Genomic DNA, 21,641 nt, shown 5'->3' with positions numbered 1-21,641 from the left:
CATCTAAGACACAATCGAAGCTTCATTATTGTTGCTAGTTAGAAGATCTATAAACTGGAAAATACTATTGATTTGTTCATCATTCAACTAGAGATCGTTGTTGCTGGAACCTACTGTTGGCCTATCATCGATCCTACTGTAGAATGGTCCTTAGTTGAACTGACTTCTACATTATGCCTAGCTTGGAACACTCCTAAAGAATCAGATTTTTAAATAAGGCTTTAGTAAATAGTTCACCAAGCTGTTGACCAGAGCTAACAAACGGAGTGGAGGTCAACTTTGTCATCACAGCATCACGGTGATATTGATTGGAGAGAATGTCAATCAACCTAATCAGTTACTGTATGTTACCACCAATAAACGTACAGTAACCACTGGTAGACCTCTTTATAACTATTGATTGGAGAGATTGTCGATAAACCCTAATTGGTAGCTATGCCTTACATTATAATGAAAGTAAACTACAGAACTATAACTATAATACTGCCCTATAACTAATGTAGTACACATTATACCTAATAAGCAAAGATATTTCAAGAATACCCTTGTGGTATACATCTCTTAACAATAGCATATAGAGGATAGGGAGTCTATGATGGACATTCCTATTTCTCTTCTCACTTCGTATTCACCTTTTCTTCTCATACATTTTTCCGTGTTTCTCTTCTTCCCTATAGGAAATCTCAGTTTGAACTAATACAAAGGAATTTTACTATTATGCAATATTTCTAAAATTTCAGTATAACCTATGATACAATCTACTCCTTGTGATATCTGATTGCTGTATTTGAGTAGTTGCTAGAAAACATTTCTTTAGTTAACAGACTGCCATCATAGAATTACATCAAGTAACCTTCTAGAAAATAGTGAAACTTCATTTCTTTAGTTGCTAGGATGGTAGGATAAAATTACATCTAGCAGCGTTGTAAAAAAGAGTCTACTCCCATGCATTGAAAGTAATTTCCTTTTGCAAGGCATAACCAACTTTTAGTTGTTGCCTCTTTGTCACTCGTGTTTTCACATACACACACACACACACACACACAGTCCTGCATTTCTATATACGTGTTTGTAAGTAAACGCATATGAGGTGTTCTAATATATCTTTCTAATTCCATCAGCAACTCTGGATGATGATGCACTTTCTAACATTCGGTCCATGCCTGAGTGCAATAACTCAAGTAAAACGTGGCACTGTCCGTGGGACTACACTGTGTTGGATGATGTAGCCCCTGCGTTCAAAGTGATACTGGAGGAGAATTACCTGTCAACCATTTCTCCTCCCAAAGATACGCAAGAAAACAGGTTGCTCTGGTGGACACGTAGAAGGAAGCTTGATTCTTACCTTGGTCAATTCTTGAGGTAAATTCTTCTTTTCGCTCTCCCTTTGTGCGTGTGCATGTGCGTGCGCGTGCCTTGTCATTTGGCAAAGCACACATGGATGAATCTTCAAGTTATCATGGCAAGTCCATGATATATTAATAGATATATCTCTTAGTCTGTATACGTACTTCAGCAGTGGTAATTAACCTGCAATAGCTCTTTGATTGTTTAATTACTGTTTATTTAAATGATCCACATATTCACATCAGGCAATACTACCAGTTATGGGGCCTGAATTTGATTAGACCTTTTTGGTAGATTTGAGTTATTTTGCTTCTGATTAAATGTCATGGGATTAATACATTCAGGGATATAGAAGATATGTGGCTAGGCCCCTGGAAATGCTTGCTTTTGGGGGAACGCGTAGACAGCAAACAGTTGGATTCAGTGCTTAATAAGCTGATGGATGATCTGAAACATAAATTTGAATTTGATTTATATGAGAATCTTCTAAGAGTTATTCTTGGGGGTGCTGGGTGTGTCTCTGGAACAGAAGCATGTGTTTCTCAGTTACTCCTATACAATGGCTACTTTGGTAGGGGTGGATGTTGTGGAGAGGAAATACCTGGTTCCTTGTCTGTTACCACTGCTGAATTTAAAAATATGCCTGGGTTAACTCGCCAGCTAATACTTGAGGCAGCAATCGAGGTTGAGGAAGAATGTAGCGGTAGAGAACCAATAATTTTAGTGCTAGATTCTGAGGTGCAGGTGGGTCTTTGATTTTCCATCCTCTTATATTTTATTGATTCACCCTCACCTTTAATTCCAATATTATTGCTTTTTTGGAACGATTACTGTGCTGGATGTTGAAATATTTTCAGTGCAGAATAGGAGTGGTGAGTACTCACTTAGGAATGCTTCTGATTCCAAGTTAAAACATGTTATTGACTGCAAGTTTTTAGTAGTTGGTGCTTATATGTTTTTATTTGAATACTTGGCAACCCTCTTTGTAATAGAAAGAGGCAGGGCCAAACCCTGGTACAGGTGTGAAATATTGAACTTCTATACTTTATATGGACTCCTAGAAATCAAATGGCAATGTAAACTGTTAAAATGTCATGTATGCTCTCTTATACCAAATAAAATAATATTATGTATTCATTAGTGTAGCCGACCCCATTAAGTTGGGATAAGGCTGTGTTTGTTGTTGTTGGTATGCATTTACAAGAATAGGGAGCCTAAAAGAAATTTTTGCAAGAAAGACGGACAAAAGACGAGTTACATTTATTTTAGGAAATGAGTTGCAAATATTGGAATCTTAGTCTAAATGATTTTTCTTAATCCTAGGAAAGAATTTGCAATGATTTTTGGTATATTGAGTTGTCTAGGATTTCTTGCTAAATCTTCTCTATTAGGTTTCTTCTGGATTGTAATTTATACTGTAGTCTAGTAGCTCTAGTGATGAACTTACAAAATTTTAGAGGTTTACATAATAAACTCTTATATTAATGCTGATGAGGCATAAAACACCCCACCTATCAAAGGCTGCCACATGGCGGACCTGACCTCAGTCCGAGAACCGAATTGAGCCGAGCAAGAAACCAGGCCGACCCCGTCTCCGATAAGTCACCTGACAGAGCCAGACTCGCCCAAGGTATCCGGTGTCTGAGGCCGAGCTCATACAGGTCAGCCATAAACTCCTGGCCGAGCTTACTGTCGAGACCAACCTCTCGGGCCGACCTCCCAGGCCGAGGTGACGGCCCAGGCCGACCTACCATGCTGCCCTCCTAAGCCGACCTCCGAGGCCGAGCCCTACTCCACTGAAGCTGCCATAGCGCCCCACCGGGGATCTCCGGGCCACGTTAGCGCATCCCGACAATCACGGGATAAGGATCGAGCCACAATCCTAGCGCAACACGGAATCACACTCTACATGGACTCTTACCTTAATAAGAGCCCGACCCCGAAAATAGCTCTCCATTCCGCTCTACGCGAGAGAACCTTCCGAAAGAAGGACTTCTTCCATACTAGGACTCTCCCAACTGCCTCATCTCATCCTCACTCTATAAATACTCAGGTATGGAGCACCATTCCTCATCTTGCTTTTCACTACGCAGTTACGTTGTTGCACTGGTGATCTAACTTTGCCATCAGAGAGTCCTAGGCCGGAGCCACACTGGCTCTCTTGTGCTCATCACTTGGTCTTTGCGAGGCTCATCCGTGGGCGAACCAAGCATCGGAGATTTCCACACGCAATGATTTGGCGCCGTCGTGGGAACGACATCAGAGCCATCGTCGTTTCTACCAACTTCAAGAGCAACAATAATGGTGCACACGAGATCAGGGCAGCATGGCTCGACTTCCCGTACAGACGAGCCACAGCCCGTTGGGTAGACGAGGCGATCACCGCCCCCCGAAGCCTGGCGGCAGAGGATAAACAGAAGACCCCCTCGGACAGGGGGTGCGCAGCCCATCACAGGCACCATGATCAGTCCCATTCCCCTACCAGAGGGTGGGAATGGGGGAGGTGTGCTAGCCACAGCTGCGACTGACCGGGTACAGGCCGAGCCAAACTTGGGCGGGCTAGGCCTACCTGCGCCGCCGCCCTTACCGGAGAGTTTGGACCCCGAAGCCCCGACAAATAATCGACAAGTTATGGACTTGCAGTTGCAAATGCTCCACACCAACGAGATACTGCGTACTTTCATGAACCAGATGGCCCGAGGCGGGCTGATGGGCCAACCACTGGTCGCGCCCCCTCCAGCCCCGGTCCGCGCAGAGAGAAACTTACAGCAAAATGGTGGCCGGCGTAGGGCCGAGCCGCGTCCTCACACCCGTCTCGTCAGAAGACTCCACCTTCGCGCCCTAGTAGAGGCGCTCGGCGGGATGAGCAAGAGCATCGCCGAAGCCTGGGAACAGGGCAGGAAATCGAACCAGCAGGCTCGGTAGCGAGGAGGTTGGTATTTTCTGGACGGCTCGGACAGGACGGACAGCCGAGGAGAGTCCGAGAACAAGGGAACGAGCCGAATGAAAGGCGCGCTGCGAGACAAGGAGAAGGATCTCGTCGTACCCCCCGGCGTCAAAGCTCGCCTCCCCGAGAAGAACAGGGGAGCCCCCGTGGGTCCAACTTCCAGGAGGAAAGAAGAACAAGGAAGGATCGTGCGGACCGAGCTGACCAGAATGGCCGACCACAACAGGACGACCGAGCCTACCGACCTCGGGCTGAGGAGCCGGTTGGCCGAGCACCTGAAACCGAGCTGGAGAGGCGGCTACGAGACTTGGCGGAGCAAGTGGAGGGGTTGGAGAAACAAGCGACCCCGGACATCTATTCGTTGGTCGGGCGTCACCCATATCCTCCTGAGATCATGACCGCGCCGCTACCGACCGGGTTTAAACCTCCCCCGTTCGACCGATATGACGGGACGACCGACCCGACGGATCACATCAACTACTTTAATGCGATGATGACCATGTACAGAGGAACCGAGATCGTTTCTTGTCGAGCCTTCCCTGCATCCCTCAAGGGCGCGGCGACCTCATGGTTCTCCTGGTTGCCGCCGAACTCCATAACAAGCTTCGCTCAACTCTGTCGAGCCTTCGTCACGCGCTTCCAGAGTAGTATGAAACACAAGAAGACAACGGTCAACCTCCTAAGCGTGAAGCAAAGGCCCGACGAGTCGATCTGAGCTTTCGTCTCCCGCTTCAACAAGGAATCATTAGACATCAAGGATTTGGATGAGGCCACGGCCCATACGGCTATGAGCAACGGGCTTGCCGACATGGACCTCATCAAGGACTTGGCCCGGAAGCCGACCAGAAACCCGGCCGAGCTCTTGGAGAGATGCAATGAATTTGCAAATATGGCCGAGGTCCTCCAGGCCCGGAAGGGAAACGAAAGCCGACCCGATAAGAAAAGGCCGACAACAGACGACCGTAGGGAAGACAAACGGCCCAGGACGGATCGCAGAGCCGACAGGTCGGATCGAGCTCAGAGCCCCGATTACACCCCACTGAATACTTCGCGCAAGGAGATTTTGATGCAAATATAGGACGGTGGGTACATCCGCCGACCCCGAACGATGCAAGCGGGGTCATCTCGGAATCCCAACAAATATTGTCAGTTCAACAAGGACACCGGTCACGACACCAAGGATTGTTATCAGTTGAAAAGAGAAATCGAAGAGCTGATAAAAGCGGGCCATTTGAAGCGATATGTTAAAGGAGGCCGTGAAGAGCGTGGGGGTCGGCGGCCTGAAGAGCGGGATCAAAGAAGAGCCGAGCCGAGGCCCGAAAATAGGCGAGTCGAACGGAGATGAAGATAAAGTCCGAGCTGAGAAGAAAGAGGGCGGGTCCGAGCCGAGCAGTGACAAGGGAGCTCCCATATACACTATCCTCGGAGGGCCCGAGTAAGAGACTACTCGAAAGGCTAAGGCAAACGCACGGTTCATCGGAGTTGCCGAGATGCCCACCAAGAAGCTCAAGCCAGCAGCAACGATCTCCTTCACCGAGGCCGACCTCGAAGGTATAAGTTTACCTCATGATGATGCTTTAGTGGTGCAGGTAGAAATTGCGAAGAGACCCGTCCACCGTGTATTGGTCGATACCGGCGCATCCGTGGACCGTATGTCACTAGACGCGTACCGACAATTTGGCTTCGGCGACGAAGCGCTCAAGCCGGAAGGCACCTCACTTCACGGGTTCTCGGGAGCTGCCGCGACCATCAAGGGCTCAATCGACCTGTTGGTCACGATTGGGCAAGCTCCATGCCAGGCGACGATCCAAGTCAAATTCATGGTAGTACGGTCGGTAGTGGCTTTCAACGCCATACTCGGCCATCCTTCACTGACCGCTCTCCAAGCCATCATCTCCCCGACGCACTTGAAGATGAAGTTCCCCACCGAGAACGGTGTCGGCAAGGTCCAAGGCGACCAGAAGAAGGCGCGGGAGTGCTATGCTACTTTTGTCAAGCAAAACAAAGGCAATGTCCGAGGAATGGCAATGTGCGTCGAACACCTCCCCGAGGATCAGCGGGATGAGCTTATCGAGAGGAGAGGACGACTCGTGGAAGATCTGACCCCATTTCATCATAGCGAAGATGACCCAGCAAAGGTGGTCCAGCTCGGATCATTATTGAATGAAGATCAAAGGAATCAGCTCGGAGCTTTCTTAAGGGCGAAGGCCGATGTCTTTGCCTGGTCGGCTGCCGACATGACGGGCATACCCAGGCATATAGCTGAACACCGGCTCCACGTAGATTCTGGTCGAAAACCAATTCGGTAGAAGAGAAGGAACTACGCACTTGATCGACAAAACCGCGATCAAAGAAGAGGTGGAGAAGCTTCGCCGATCAGGGTTCATCCGAGAAGAAAAATTCCCGACCTGGTTGGCTAACGTCGTCATGGTCCCCAAATCGAACGGGAAGTGGAGAATGTGTGTCGACTACACCAACCTCAACAAGGTCGATCCAAAAGATGAGTACCCGCTACCTCGAATCGACCTCTTGATCGACGCCACGGCAGGTCACGAGATGCTGAGTTTCATGGACGCGTATTCCGGCTACAACTAAATCATGATGCATGAGGAGGACGAGTCATACACGGCATTCCGAATTGACCAAGAAAATTTTTGCTACAAGGTCATACCGTTCGGATTGAAAAACGCCGGAGCAACATACCAGCGGCTCGTGAACTATATATTCCGCGAGCAGATCGGAAGAAACATGGAAGTCTACTTGGACGACATGTTAGTAAAGAGTTTGAAGGCCGAACACCACTTGGCCGACCTGGAAGAAGCCTCTGGCGTATTGAGGAAGAACCACATGAAGCTGAACCCCGCCAAGTGTGCATTCGGCGTAACCTCGGGAAAGTTCCTCGGCTTCATGGTCTCTGTTAGAGGCATCGAAGCCAATCCGGCAAAAATCAGGGCCATCCAAGAGATGAGCCCTCCAAGAACGATCCGAGAAGTACAGAGGCTAAACGGACTAGTGGCGGCGTTGGCACGATTCATGTCGAGATCGGGCGACAAGTGCCTACCGTTCTTTAAGGCCCTCAAGAATATCCGAAACCCGAAGGACTTTATCTGGTCAGACGAATGCCAGGAAGCTTTTGAAGAGCTGAAGAAATATTTGGAGAACCCGCCTCTTCTCAGTCGACCCGAGCCAAAAGAGGAGCTTCAAGTTTACTTAGCCGCTACCCCTGTAGCGGTCAGCGCGGTGTTGATTAGGGAAGAAAGTCGAACTCAAAGACCCATATACTACATCAGCCACGTTCCTGTCGATGCCGAGACAAGATACTCCGGGTTCGAGAAAGTAGCATTCGCTCTTGTTACGGCCGCAAGGAAACTAAGGCCGTACTTCCAAGCTCATCTGATCGCGGTATTGACCGACCAGCCACTCAAGAAGATATTGCACAAACCCGACGTTTCGGGACGGCTGATCACCTGGGCTGTTGAGCTGAGTGAATACGATATAAGCTATCGTCCGAGGACGGCGATAAAAGGACAAGCCCTTGCCGACTTCATCGCCGAGTGCACAGGGCCCGACCTTGAAGTCGGGGAAGAAAAGACAGTAGAAGAGGTCGGGGCTACGGCTGACCCAACTTGGACCCGTGAATGTCGACGGCTCAAGCAACTCCAGAGGAAGCGGGGCCGGCCTGATCCTGGTGAGCCCCGAAGGGTTTCTGATCCAATATGCCCTGAGGTTCAAGTTTCCCACCTCGAACAACGAGGCCGAGTATGAAGCCCTCCTAGCCGGACTTCAAGTCAGCAAGGCAATGGGCGTAAAGCAGTTGAAGGTGCGAGGAGACTCCCAACTCGTGGTCAACCAGGTCAATGGAGACTATGAGGCGAAAGACGAAAGGATGATAGCTTACTTGAGCCGAGCACGAGATCTGATTTCCGAACTCGAGCACTTTGAGATGACTCGAATACCGAGAAAAGAGAATGCCGCGGTTGACTCCTTGTCAAAGTTGGCCGAGGCCGACCTCCAATTTCTGAGCCGATCAGTGTACATTGAAATCTTGGAGAAGCCCTCCTTACAAGAAGAAAGCGTATAGCACATTGAAGAGGACGGGCCGACCTGGTTGGACCCCATTGTCAACTACTTGGAGAATGACTTGCTCCCGAAGAACCGAGACGAAGCAAGAAAGGTCAAGATCCGAGCTGCCAAGTACACCATGATCGACGGAGTGCTCTACAAAAGAGCAATCTCGGCCCCTCTTCTCCGATGCCTCGGACCGAAGGGAGCCGAGTATGCCTTAGCCGAGGTGCGTGAGGGAATATCGCGGAGTCACATGGGTGGCCGAGCTCTTGCATCAAGATATTTCGATAAGGATTCTATCGCAAGAATGCAAGAAGAGGCCATGAGGTATGTGAAGACGTGCGAGAAGTGTCATGCTTGCACCAATCCCGAGCCGACCAAAGAACAAAGCCGACCTCACATCGAGCCCAATCCCTTTCGCTATGTGGGGAATGGATATTCTCTGGGATTTCACCCCGGCATCGGGAAACAGGAAGTACGTGGTAGTGGCGATCGATTACTTCACCAAGTGGGTCGAGGCCGAGCCCCTTGCAACCATCACCGAGAAGAACATGGAGAAATTCTTCCGAGATAAGGTCATCTACCGGTTCGGGCTATCGAAAGTGCTCATCACAGATAATGGCACGCAATTCAACAACCCGGCCTTCTGAGAGTTCTGCGAACACTTCTACATTGACTTCCGACCCGTCTCAGTAGCTCATCCACAAGCAAATGGACAAGTAGAAGTGTCCAACCGAACATTACTCGCCGGCATTAAGAGAAGGTTAGATGAGGCCAAAGGAAGATGGGTGGAAGAGCTCCCAAGTGTCCTATGGGCATATAGGACGACAGTAAGAACACCAACCGGGGAGAGTCCTTTTCGCCTCGCTTATGGGACCGAAGCCCTCGCCCCGGTCGAAATTATGGCATCGTCGTACTGAGTGCTCAACTTCGATGAGAAGACCTATGAAGATGGACTGAGAGCCAACCTTAACTTCCTCGACGAAGTTCGAAAAAATGCCCTACTCCGGAACACGGCATCCCAACAGAGGACGGCAAAGTACTATGACTCAAGAGTAAAAGAGCGGCACTTCCGCGGGGACCTTGTCCTCGAAAGCTTAGCGCATCCCGGCCAAGGCAAGAAGGAAAGTTAGCACCAAACTGGAAAGGCCCGTACATAGTCTTCAAGCAAATTTGCCCCGGACATATCGCTTGCAGACTCCGGGGGGCAAGAAGGTACCGAGACCTTGGAACTCTGAAAATTTGAAGAAATTTTTTCAATAACTGAGCATGCTTGTATTCGGCTTCAGCCCCGACGTTTGATTCAATTAAATGAAGTCTTTCTCCACCACTTAATGTATTTGCAAGCTGCTAAATCAAAGTCGTAAGACCGGTCCTCATAGACCTGGCCGACCTCGTAGACCGACCCTCATAGGTCGGCAACCAAGTCGTAAGATCGGTCCTCATAGACCTGGCCAACCTCAAAGACTGGCCCTCATAGGTTGGCAGCAGAGTCGTAAGACCGGTCCTCATAGACCTGGCCGATCTCGAAGACCGACCGTCATAGGTCGGCAACCAAGTCGTAAGACCGGTCCTCATAGACCTGGCCGACCTCAAAGACCGGCCCTTATTGGTCGGCAACCAAGTCGTAAGACCGGTCCTCATAGACCTGGCCGACCTCAAAGACCAGCCCTCATAGGTAGGCAACCAAGTCGTAAGACCGGTCCTCATAGACCTGGCCGACCTCTCAAGAGCAAACTCCCCCCTTGGCCGAGCCTAACAAAGTTTGAAACTAAGCTACGGCATTACGCTCGGCCAGAAAGGCTACTCGGCCACGTGTCCGCTTATATGATAGCCTGTCCAATCGGACCGATGAGAATGGCGAATTAACTAACCAAAGCGAAAATCACCTTGACCTCGGGTATGGCATGGTCGAGCCGCCGACCACGTGAAGCATTGGTAAAAAATAGACAAGTCCCTAAGCTCGGCTGGCGGAACGAGTCGGCAGTTCGACCACAGCCTCAAATGGAACAATATACACAAGGAAAAGAAGGCTAAGAAAATCGAGCTAAAACACTTGGACAAATTTTGGCAAAAATAGATCTTTTATTCAGTACAGGCCGACCGCTCGGCGTGGTTACAATGAGGGCCGTCCGACCCAAAAAAAAAAAAAAAAAACATTTTTACATCTCAATCTCCTCGGCGATTGACTAGGAGGCGACCTCGGCGACATCCGGCTCGGTAAGGGGGTCTTGGGGTTCAGCGTCAAGGGCTAAGAGGTCGGTCTGCGTAGGTTCCTCGAGGGGCAGAGCCTGGGTGACCTCGGCTCCCTCCTCATCTCCCAACTCCCTGGCAAAGGTAGTCGCGTCATCGTCAAAACGTGAAAGATTGAGATAGGGTTAGACCGCCTTGATCTCGGCCAAGAGATCAGCCCGGCCTGCCTCAAAACCTTCGGCGTAGGGAGGCTTCCTGATCTCATGGCACACATCAGCGTACTCCTTCGATTGGAGATAGTCGTTGATCTCCTCGTCCCGAGCTATGGCTAGGTCCTCCTTGGCCTTCTCCCTCGCCTCGGTAAGCTGAGCCTGCAGAGCCCGGACCTTCTCTTTCTGCCTGATCACCTCGGCCTAAGAGCTCTCCACTTCGGCCTCGGCGGCAGTAAGCTTCTCTTGGGTCTCCTGACGCCTCTGAATGGCATCCTGGTAGGCCTTCTTGCACTGGACGCCCAAGGAGTGGTTCTCGGTCAAGAGCCGCTCAAAGCGAAGCATGGTCTCCACTGCCTTGGCGAAGCCCTGCAAAAAGGCATGAGAATAAAAGTCAGGACAGACTACACAGGTCGGACCTAATCACAAGAGCCGACCAGGAAACTCACCATGTTGAAATCCTGAAACAGTATGGAGAGGAGCTCAGGGTCAGACAACGCCTCAAGCTTCTCCCTATCAGCCGGCAGCCGACCTACGTCCAGCCATTCCTTGGCATGTGCGGCCAACGTCAATGCCGAGTCCCCTGGGAAGAGGCGCCAGGTCGGCCTCACAGGAACGTTGCTGGTCGAGGCCCTCCCTAAGACATATCGGGAGATATTGGGGGGTGAAGCCACGGGCGGAAGGCCACCACTTGTCAGATTGACCGAGAGCTTCTGAAGCTTGGTATCTTTCGGCGGGCTCCTCTCGCCTTTTCGGCCCTTCCCTTTCCTCGGAGACCCCGCTGGGCCTGTACTCTTCTCGGCCTCAAGGCCGACCACAGCGTCTGACGGGCCCGGTATCACTGCCTTGCCCTTGGGGGCCTTGGAGGACTCCCCCCCCCGACTTCTTCTCAGCGTTTTTCTTCTTTCGGTCCGCAAGGGTCTCGGCCCTTAGCCGAGTTGTATCCATAGGGGGAATGTGGCCGACCACTGCAAGAGAAACCAAACATAAAAAATAAATCGAAAAAGAAAAGAAGACTAAGTAAAGGGGTCAGCTCGGACAACAGAGACGGGCTCGGCTCGGGCTCCTACCAGGGGTCATGTGCTACCTTTGAAGAAACCCCTCATCCTGAAGCCGAAGGACGTCAAAGGGCGGACGCTGGGGGATTAGATCAAGCGAGGTCAGCTCGTTCTCGGTTAGGGGCAGTACCCTATTGACATAGTTCAAGTTCATCTCCTTCCACTCGGTTCGGAGAGGGCTGTTTGGAATGGAAGTAAAGAAAAAACGAGGCTTCCAATACTTATTGAAGGTCGGCGTGCTGACCAAAAATTTGTGGCTGCCCAGGGCCGCACTCTTCCCAGATCGGCGGCTGAAATTGTACCACCCTTTCTCTGGAGACTTCTTCAAGAAAAAGAGCCGAGAGAAAAGCGCCACGCTTGTACCTCGGCCCATCTCGCAAAATAGGGCGCAGAAGCCGTACACGGCCAGCCAAGAGTTCGGCACCAGCTGACCAGGGGACAAGTGGAAGTGGTCCAAGATCTGGTCCACCAAGCCGAGGACGGGGAGCCTGAACGCGTACTTGAAAGGCGTCTCGTATAAAGCCACCTCACCGGGCCTGATGAAGTAGGCCATCTCCCCGGGGTTAGGAGCTCGGAACTGAATGTCCTCGGGGATGGCATAGATCGTCCTCAGATAGTCAAGGTCGGCATCCGTGATCGTGCTCGGAACGGTGCCGACACTCCCTTTTTCGAGCTCAGGGGCGTCAGCAGATGAGCTGACCGAGCCAACCCCCACTTCGGACCAATCTCCCTCACTTGACTCCTCATCGGATGAGGACGACCCAGAGTTCTCGGCTCGGTCTGCGGCGATTGGTTGGGCCGGGTGGTCGAACTCCAGGAGCAACGGAGGCTCGGCCACCTCGGTCTGACGAGGCTCCACTACATCGGGCTCTTCCGAAGTCGAGCCCAACAGGTCTATGGTGGGAGAATGAGTGGGGAGCTCTCGGCTTGGACTCGCGCCCTTTGCCGCCCCGGCGAACAGCTCGCCCATGGGACTACTACCAACTGACATACTGGGCGGAGAAGACTTACTGGTTGAAGAAGAGCTAAGGATGAGCTGAGTGCGAACGAAGCGAAGGCCGAGCTGATCACGAACCAGAAAGCACCGAGCGCTACAGAGCTGAAGAATCCGAGCTTGCCGAGAAGTCAATAACTTGGAGCAGTGAAGATTGAATAGTTAGGAGTCGCCTATTTATAACTCTTGGGTTGAGCTGATCCAACGGCCTTGCAGAGCTCAGCATAATTCAGCGGCCCAGATCAAAGGGCGTTTTGAATTCCCGAGCCTGCCATAATGACTCTGCTGACGTGGCACTGACGCCCAACCGTCAGGCCGTGCAACGTCAAATCCACCGCAAAAAATAAGCTCGGCTCGACCGCAAAAATCTTCCAGACAAGCAGACCTGGAAATTTCACTCATCAGTGCCGAGCCGACCCCTGATGAGTGGGGGGGCCTGTGATGAGGCATAAAACACCCCACCTATCAAAGGCTGCCACATGGCTGACCTGACCTCAGTCCGAGAACCGAATTGAGCCGAGCAGGAAACCGGGCTGACCCCGTCTCCGATAAGTCACCTGATAGAGCCAGACTCGCGCAAGCTATCCGATGTCTGAGGCCGAGCTCATACAGGTCAGCCATAAACTCCTGGCCGAGCTTACTGCCTAGACCAACCTCTCGGGCGACCTTCCAGGCCGAGGTGACGGCCAAGGCCGACCTACCATGCCGCCCTTCTAAGCCGACCTCCGAGGCCGAGCCCTCCTCCACTGAAGCTGCCATAGCGCCCCACCGGGGATCTCCGGGCCACGTCAGCGCATCCCGAGAATCACAGGATAAGGATCGAGCCACGATCCCAGCGCAACACGGAATCACTCTACATGGATTCTTACCTTAATAAGAGCCCGGCCCCGAAAATAGCTCTCCACTCAGCTCTACGCGAGAGAACCTTCCGAAAGAGGGACTCCTTCCATACTAGGACTCTCCCAACCGCCTCATCTCATCCTCACTCTATAAATACCCAGGTATGGAGCACCATTCCTCATCTTGCTTTTCACTACGCAGTTACGCTGTTGCACTGGTGATCTAACTTTGCCATCGGAGAGTCCTAGGCCGGAGCCACACCGGCTCTCTTGTGCTCATCACTTGGTCTTTGCAGGCTCATCCGTGGGCGAACCAAGCATCGGAGATTTCCACTCGCAACAAATGCAAAGGATATCCACTGTATAATTTTGATCATTGACTGCATCCCATAAGGATTGGTATCCATTAACTTAATAGAAGGCTTAGGAATCTTTAATCTATTATCCATCCATGAACTTGAACCTGGAGCTATTTTTCATGACAAGATCATCTTTGATATTTGATGGACCTAAATGCTGGAATTACCACTTCATGTTACCGTACCTACACCCAAAGATTTAAAAAAAATAAAAAGTAGACTTTGCGGCAGAATGTGCCTTAATTTATCAGAATATGTTTTTTCTGCTGTTGTGAAATTATCGCTGAAGTTGCTGACAGCTACTTGGTTCTAATTAAAAGAATTTTTTTCAAAAAAAAAACTTCTTTTTTTGGGATGGATGAGGAGAGTGCAACCTGATGCAAGTCCTGCTTTCACAGGGTCCTGGGAAGAGTAGACTGAAAATGGTCTTAAGCTTTGTAATTTTTGCCCAAAGGGGCCATCCTCAGGGCTCAGACTCAATCCTGTGTTTCACATGGCTGCTCAAGATTTTTACCATTGCACCAAGCACTGGCCCCTAAAGGTGTCAATTCTAATAATTCTTGTTGTTGGAGGATATCTCTATCTTCTGAAAGTTTTTGGATGTAAATTTCATTGATTTTTCATTTGATTGCCTGGTAAGTTATTAACCCGTATGGAAAGCATACAATTTTTTTCGCATTTATCTGGCAAAGACAAAACTAGAGAGTTCTAATGATGACCAAAGTGGGATGTACTGAGCCAATGCTAAACCCCACCAAGCCAAACAGATAATAGCTGCGCTACTGGTTAACATAATCTTGCACTACAACCAAATATAGCTTACTGAGGAAAGAGCGATATTTTTTTTTTTGGTGTGCCTATGCATGTGTCATATGTTTCTTTTTCCTAGTTTAGTTTCTTCCAAGACAGCTCATTGACTGATGACTGAAAACAGATGCTTCCATGGGAGAGTATGCCAATATTAAGACAACAAGAGGTTTATCGCATGCCTTCTGTGGCTGGCATCTATGCAATACTCAAAACAAGTGACCACCGTGAAGAGCAAGTTCAGAAGGTTGCAAGTCCTTTTCCATTGATAGATCCTCTGGATGCATTCTATTTGCTGAACCCAAGTGGTGATCTCATCCACACACAGGCTGATTTTGAGGGCTGGTTTAGAAATCAGAATTTTGAGGTAATTCTTGCTTGCTTCCCAGAAAATCAGGAAATGTAAAGAAGTGGATCAGGTAGACAATAAAAAACTTGATTAGTAAGACAAGTGTCTGTAGAGCACTGCAAGCATGTATGTGCGCATGTAATAAAAAATACCTGATCAAGGTTGGAGTGCTGGAACATCTCCTGTGTGTGTGTGTGTGCGTGTGTGCTTGACTGGTTTGCTAGGTGAACTGGCCAGCGATGAGATTTATATTATCAGATTGGCTGGGAGTATTCAAAATGGCTTCCCATATGTTGGCCCAAGAGGGATCACATAGCTTTTCTTTCTGTTCAACCCAATAACTCCTGCATCCCCCGTGCAAGGGAGAAGCACTCTTCTAGGCATGCATTGCACAGTGGGAGTGAGTATGAAGAAGAGGAGAATAACATATAGACAACCCAGAGTTGCTAGAAATGGATTTGGACAACCAATCTAAGAACCTTACAGTTAGGTCACCCAACCTTTAGGCAGAATTCAGACAATCTGATGTTTATGAGGTATCATATGCAATTAAGATTTCCCCTGTTTACACTTCATTTGGTCTTAAAAATATTTCAATGATTTACGATGCAGGGAAAAGTTGGAATGCCTCCCACAACTGAAGAGTTGGCCACGGCTTTAAAATGCCATGACCTTTTTATATACTTTGGACATGGAAGCGGTATACTTGACTCAACTATTTATCTGTTCTTATCAGTGTCACGACTATTTTATTCACTGTTTCTGCTGCTTTTGCCCTTCAATGTTATTGACCCTTGCACTGTTTATGGCACAACCTACAATTTCTTTAGTTCCTTGATCTAGAATTAGTTAATGGAGGAGTGCATGTTGTGGTGCAGGGACACAGTATATACCTGGCAATGAAATTCAGAAACTGGATAACTGTGCAGCTACTCTTCTAATGGGGTGCAGTAGTGGATCTATATCTCTCATGGGATGTTATGCTCCAGAAGGTGCTCCTATCTGGTATTTGTTAGCTGGTTCTCCTGTTATAGTTGCCAATCTGTGGGAAGTCACAGACAAGGATATTGACAGATTTGGGAAGGCGATGCTTGATGCTTGGTTGCAGGAAAGGTCTACTTCCATTGGTTGTTCCCACTGCAATCTACTGGTGAAAGAATTTGGATCCATGGACATAAGCAAAAGTAGGAGTAAAGCAAAGAAGGTTTCAAGAAGGAAGAATTTAGAGGAGGCCTCCAGTAGTAAAACATGCAAAAACTGTTCTGGTCCTAGACCAAAGATTGGATCTTTCATGAGCCAGGCTCGAGAGGCTTGCACACTGCCTTTCTTGATTGGGGCATCTCCAGTATGTTATGGTGTCCCAACAGTTATAGGGAAAAAGAAGGATTTGTAGCAATATAAAAGTACTTTGTATTGCACTCTCCTCTTTCAGTAGTCACTCAGAAATGTCATGCATCTTTGCCCCTTATAGTTCAAAGTAAGACAGGCATCGTGAATGAATGGGATCCTGCAAGCTGCAAGTCTCCAACAGTGCAACATCCTCAATTATATACGAGTGGGAACAATATACCTTCCACATTATGGTATTTTCTTAATGTTACAGAAACTCCCTAAAACTGTTCATTCATGCATGAGAAATCTTCCTGAACTCTACAATCCCATCTTTCCTGCAAATCTAGTCAGTCCTGGTAACATGTATGTATTGCCTGATGCAAGATGCATTCCTGGACATTTTGTTGGTAAAGATGGACTCATTCTAGCTGGGACGTTTTGAGGTCATATGTTAGCTCTAGAAATGTGGTAAGCGATGTTAAATTGATTTGTGACTGATACAAGAGTATAAGGTAGAAGTCACTTAATCTCTTGTGACATTGCTTCGGTTATCTGAACATGCTCTTTTCCCTGGACATACAGTGATGCTCTTCTTTTGGGGTGCAAAATTTATTTAGGAAGTACCCTTTGGAAGATGGTTCCCCAGGTTCTTCTGTGAAGATCTGATTGGAGTGAAACCAGAGTTTCTGATGGGAAAAGAACAAATTGCGACAACTGTATTACAATTGAGCAATATTGTCATGTCTAAAGGAGTTCAGGCTTTTGCTTTAAGATCTGATTTTGGAGAAAAATCTTACATTTCTTTTGGTGCTTTATTTTTTCTTCATTTTGTACACGTTTCTTCTCTGGTGAACCCTCTTGTACACCATTTCCAATGTACATATTTCCTTCATAGCTTAATGAAAATTTATTTGTTGTCCCTCCAACAAAAAGGTGAAGTGCACTGAATTTCTTCTTTTATTTCAAGCCTAATGATGCATCGATAAATTCTGCCATGTTAGCTACTTTGGCAGGGGGAAGATCAATGTCCACTGCTATTGATTTGAGATAATAAGAAAAGACCTTGTGGGTTGATACCATATTTGATGGACCACCCTAATGCCATAGTGATATAGTTTGGATTCCCAGCAAGGGTGGTAAAAAACTGAATTGATGTTATCAATGAATCCTCCATCATTGATTTTATGAAGACAACTACTTGTTCAGTTGGTTGGTGCCTTGTTAGTAGAATATAGACATAAAGGTGCTCCCTTCCTTTTTCTCCCCGCTCCCCACTCTCGTGTAGCTGTAGTTAAAATCCCATTGGACAGTTAGATAGGATAGACCAAAATTTATAATGTAGAGAAGAAATGGTTAAGAGAATCTGGTAAATAACCAGAAAACTAGAAGAATAATGGTTGCAAATGTTAAAAACCCTACCAGCCAATGGCATAAACTACTACTAAAATATCATTCTAAGGTTAAATGAGACATAATAAAGAGAGTTCCACTTAAAATTTATATATATATCAAAAAGAGAGGGTTGTGGTAGTCTCCTAGTAAAAGTAAAACACCTAGTTATGCTCCTCCAATTAAATCGATATCGTGTGCTCTTCTCCTACTCTCCTAGGAGAAATGCTGTAGGAACTGAGACCAAGAGACAATTGTGATAGCTATGGATTGCAAATCACTGGTGGCAGAACCCCTATTCCTAGTCTAGTGCATATCTTGCTTTGTTTGGCCTGATTCATGTAGGTAGGCATTGTCACACTTCCATTCGGCCATAAGTCTTTGGATGTGTTGTACTAATATACTGCAACTCAGAATCAATTTCCTCCATACCATCTTCCAAAAGTGACTCAAAAATTTGGTCTCTTCAAACATAATAGTTTTTGGGATTCCACAAAAGATGAAAAATCTTCCAAAAGAACAAATTGGTCACTCGATAAGAATCTGAGGTCATACAACATACTATGAAATGAGCATTTTTGAAAACCAATTCACGATGACATGCAATAAGTCCACCTGGGATACAATACATGACTACTCCAACACAAAATCCGTAGTGATGTCCTCCCAAGGAACCCTATGAACATTAACCAACATGTACAAAACCATATTTTGAGATTGGCCCTTGGAAGCTTGGAAAATATAACACTTTTGCATGATTTTCCTGTCATCTTGACGAAGCTGAGGCCAACAGTAGTATTTCCCCACCAAAACTATGGTCTTTTCATGCCCCAAATGGTCAGTTAATCCATCAGTGTATGTGTATGTCTCTAGTATTCGATATTTCTAGCAACGCACTGGGGGAACACACAGCCTCGTACCAATGGATAGATAGATATCCATCATGAAGCATATAACGGCTATGTGTCCATATTAGATTTGGTCCCAATCTGTTTGAAAATATCCATCTGTTGCATAAAGTTCCTTGCGAGACTCAAAGCCAATTGTTTAATTGTGAAGGGTGACCAGCAAAGAGACATTGATCGTGCCGTTAACTGGTCAAAAATAAAATCCTAAATTAATCTAGCAAGTAGCAAGTAAGGAGTCGATCTACGAGGAACTGAAATGTTAAATTACTAAAATGATTAGCTGAAAGTGATGAAAATTCAAATGCAATAAATCTAATTTTAAACTACGAACGAAAGAAACAAATCTAAACTAACAACGCTGGACAAATATGGGAGAAGACTATCTTTAGGGTTCGAATCCCAATGGATTGCTATTCAATTCAGTTGCATGCTTCGGTTTATTATAGCCACATGCCTAATAATACCACAGAATGTAGGGTTCCTCCTAGGTATAGACTATCTTGACGAGTACAATCGTTCTTCGCTTATAGGGCTTGGCACGCTTAGTTCGTTTAGCTATAATCCATCATCAGTACAACCACATAAGAACAAAATACCATTGCTTGAATGAAAAATAATGAATCACAGAAACAGAAATTTTCAACTAAATACATCTATTAAAATCATCCAAATAAGGATGGGGTCTCAACATCAAGCAATCAAGAATACAACCAGAATTTTAAATAACAAACACCATTAGTTCATCTACACTTAAAGATAGAGTGAACTTAACCAATCATGGTGCCAAGAGACAAAGGGTAACAATGACGACGTTGATCCATGGTGATGAAACTGCTGGAATGGTGATCCTCCTCCCCTTGGCGAACCCAAGATTCAAAAAGAAAATAACAAAAGAAGGTGGAAAACTAGAGAGAATAAGAAGACAAGAGGGCACGGCTGCTACTATCAGAATGGAATCTCAACTCAAATCTGTCCGTGGATTTTTATATTATTAGTTTTTTTTTTAAAAAAATGATTTAATAATTAAAAAAGAGGTAAAGATAGGAAAGAGGTAGGATTAGAGAGTCCGTGGGTGATTTTGAGTAGAAGAGATATAAGAGAGAGAGAGAAGTTGAATAGAACTACAAAAGGTGGGACCCGAGAGGGATTTGGGAGGGAGACGAAGAGCGAATTGAAGTTGGAGAGAAAGATACAACCGTAGTAGATCAGAGAGAGGTATTAGGGAGGAGAGGGAGAACAATGTAAATTATCAATTTGATTAAAATTCACTTTTTGAGAATCTCTCATTCCTGTCTTCAGGTGGTCCTAACCCGAGAATTAAAGTTGCTCCAATTAATATTTTGGACGGTATGAGCCCAATATCAGATATCTTTTGAAAATTTTTCAATTTTATGAAATTATGATTATGCCCTTGGGTCTTCAGTGAAACTTCTTCCCATCTCGCCCTTGATCACATGTGAGTCGATCCATGGGTAGACTGGTGTCTATGTAGCATTGAACTCGTCCAACCTAATTTCCTCAATTTAGTCTCTGAAAATGCACTTTTTCTGCAATTCTTCCCATATACCAAAAATACCCCTGTACCCTGAAAAAGACAAAAAATACGCAAGGTAACTCCATTCTAAGTAGATAAAATGCATAATTAAATGGGATAATTTCACACATAAATGTGCTCATCACACATTAACTAAGAGCAACTGCTACTTTGTTTTGTATGCCAAGCTTCTGCTTCAAGATGAATGTGAATCAACAAGAAAAGTCAATTCATAGTGTCATCGTTCGATTGGTGTGAGCTAAATTGTTGATGTACTTCAATGCTTGATGATCATAGTAGAGGATGAGTTGAATGATGGCATAAAGCTCAATCATAAGTTGACCGTTGTTTATGAGTCATATTTAGCTTTTCAATGAAGAATGCAACTGGAGGAGATTCTTGATAAAGTAGTATGTGCACATTTGCCAAGATATATAGTTTAATAATAAATTAAATTGGATTGATTTAATCGGGTGTTTGTGTTCGAGTTGTAAGAAGTTATGTAATAAGGGTAGTTTAGGAACTAGTTTTTTATCTAGTTGCCTTATTATGTATTTCCTATTTTTTATCCTTTTTAACCTTGCTAGGGAGGTGGATGTAATATTTCTCTTAATATCAATGAAGTAATATAAGTGTGTTGAGAAATCTCTCACACAAGATATTACCACTGAAATATCCGCTCTTCTTCTCGCTTGTCTCCTTCCTCTTCCTCCTTCAACCTCTTCTCCTTCTCTTACTTGCATTCTTAACCTAAAATCTAACTTGGAATCAGAGCTTTACGTTTGAGAGTCGTATTCAGCCTCTTGCTCTTATTCTTTTCTTCTCTTTGGAATCCTAGGGTACAAAGGATTTCAAGGAGGAGATTCCTATGTAAAAACTTGTTGAAGAAGTGTGAAATATATTCTATATAGCCTATTTAGAGGTTTGAAGATGCTACTTGAGCTGTGTTGAAGCTCCCTTGAAGATTTGAAACTCACCAAGCTGCTGTTAGGATTACCGCCACCTTCAAGTTACAGGCCCTGTCTCTGTCTCTGTCTCTGTCTCTGTCTCTCTCTCTCGACATGTGTTTAAGTCTTGGAATGGGCCACTAGAATCTCCCAAGGGTGCCTATTATGCCTCATATGTCCCTTCTTGCTGATTAATGGACCTGTTTGAGCATAACCCTTTTTCGTGGGATCTCATTTCCTGTCTAGGTAAAACCGAGAATGCCTAGTTTCTTTTTTTCTTGCATTTAGAATGCAATATGTTGCTTTCTTGGTTGAGAAATGATTATGAACAGCTTGTGTGAAGTCTTTGAGCTTGTTTAAGTTG

The 21,641-nt window shown here is 46.5% G+C and overlaps 1 protein-coding gene across 2 annotated transcripts in view; it reads left to right on the top strand.

Annotated features, from left to right (window-relative positions):
- The window catches only part of LOC122666187 (separase-like), a 77,520-nt gene extending 60,624 nt beyond the window's left edge, over nucleotides 1-16,896 (top strand). The window contains exons 24-28 of one of the 2 annotated variants that reach the window (XM_043862328.1): nucleotides 1,122-1,362; nucleotides 1,692-2,091; nucleotides 14,946-15,185; nucleotides 15,780-15,867; nucleotides 16,046-16,896. In XM_043862328.1, the coding sequence (XP_043718263.1) occupies nucleotides 1,122-1,362; nucleotides 1,692-2,091; nucleotides 14,946-15,185; nucleotides 15,780-15,867; nucleotides 16,046-16,560 (1,484 nt within the window). In that variant the 3' untranslated portion in view covers nucleotides 16,561-16,896. Of the gene's footprint in view, nucleotides 1-1,121; nucleotides 1,363-1,691; nucleotides 2,291-14,945; nucleotides 15,186-15,779; nucleotides 15,868-16,045 lie in introns of those variants that run through there. The other variant, XM_043862327.1, reaches the window with a different exon arrangement.
- The last annotated feature ends 4,745 nt before the right edge of the window (nucleotides 16,897-21,641 follow it).

This window comes from Telopea speciosissima, chromosome 6 (assembly GCF_018873765.1).
Source record: "Telopea speciosissima isolate NSW1024214 ecotype Mountain lineage chromosome 6, Tspe_v1, whole genome shotgun sequence".
Lineage (NCBI taxonomy): Eukaryota > Viridiplantae > Streptophyta > Magnoliopsida > Proteales > Proteaceae > Telopea > Telopea speciosissima.
This window is presented reverse-complemented; position numbering and strand designations above follow the sequence as displayed.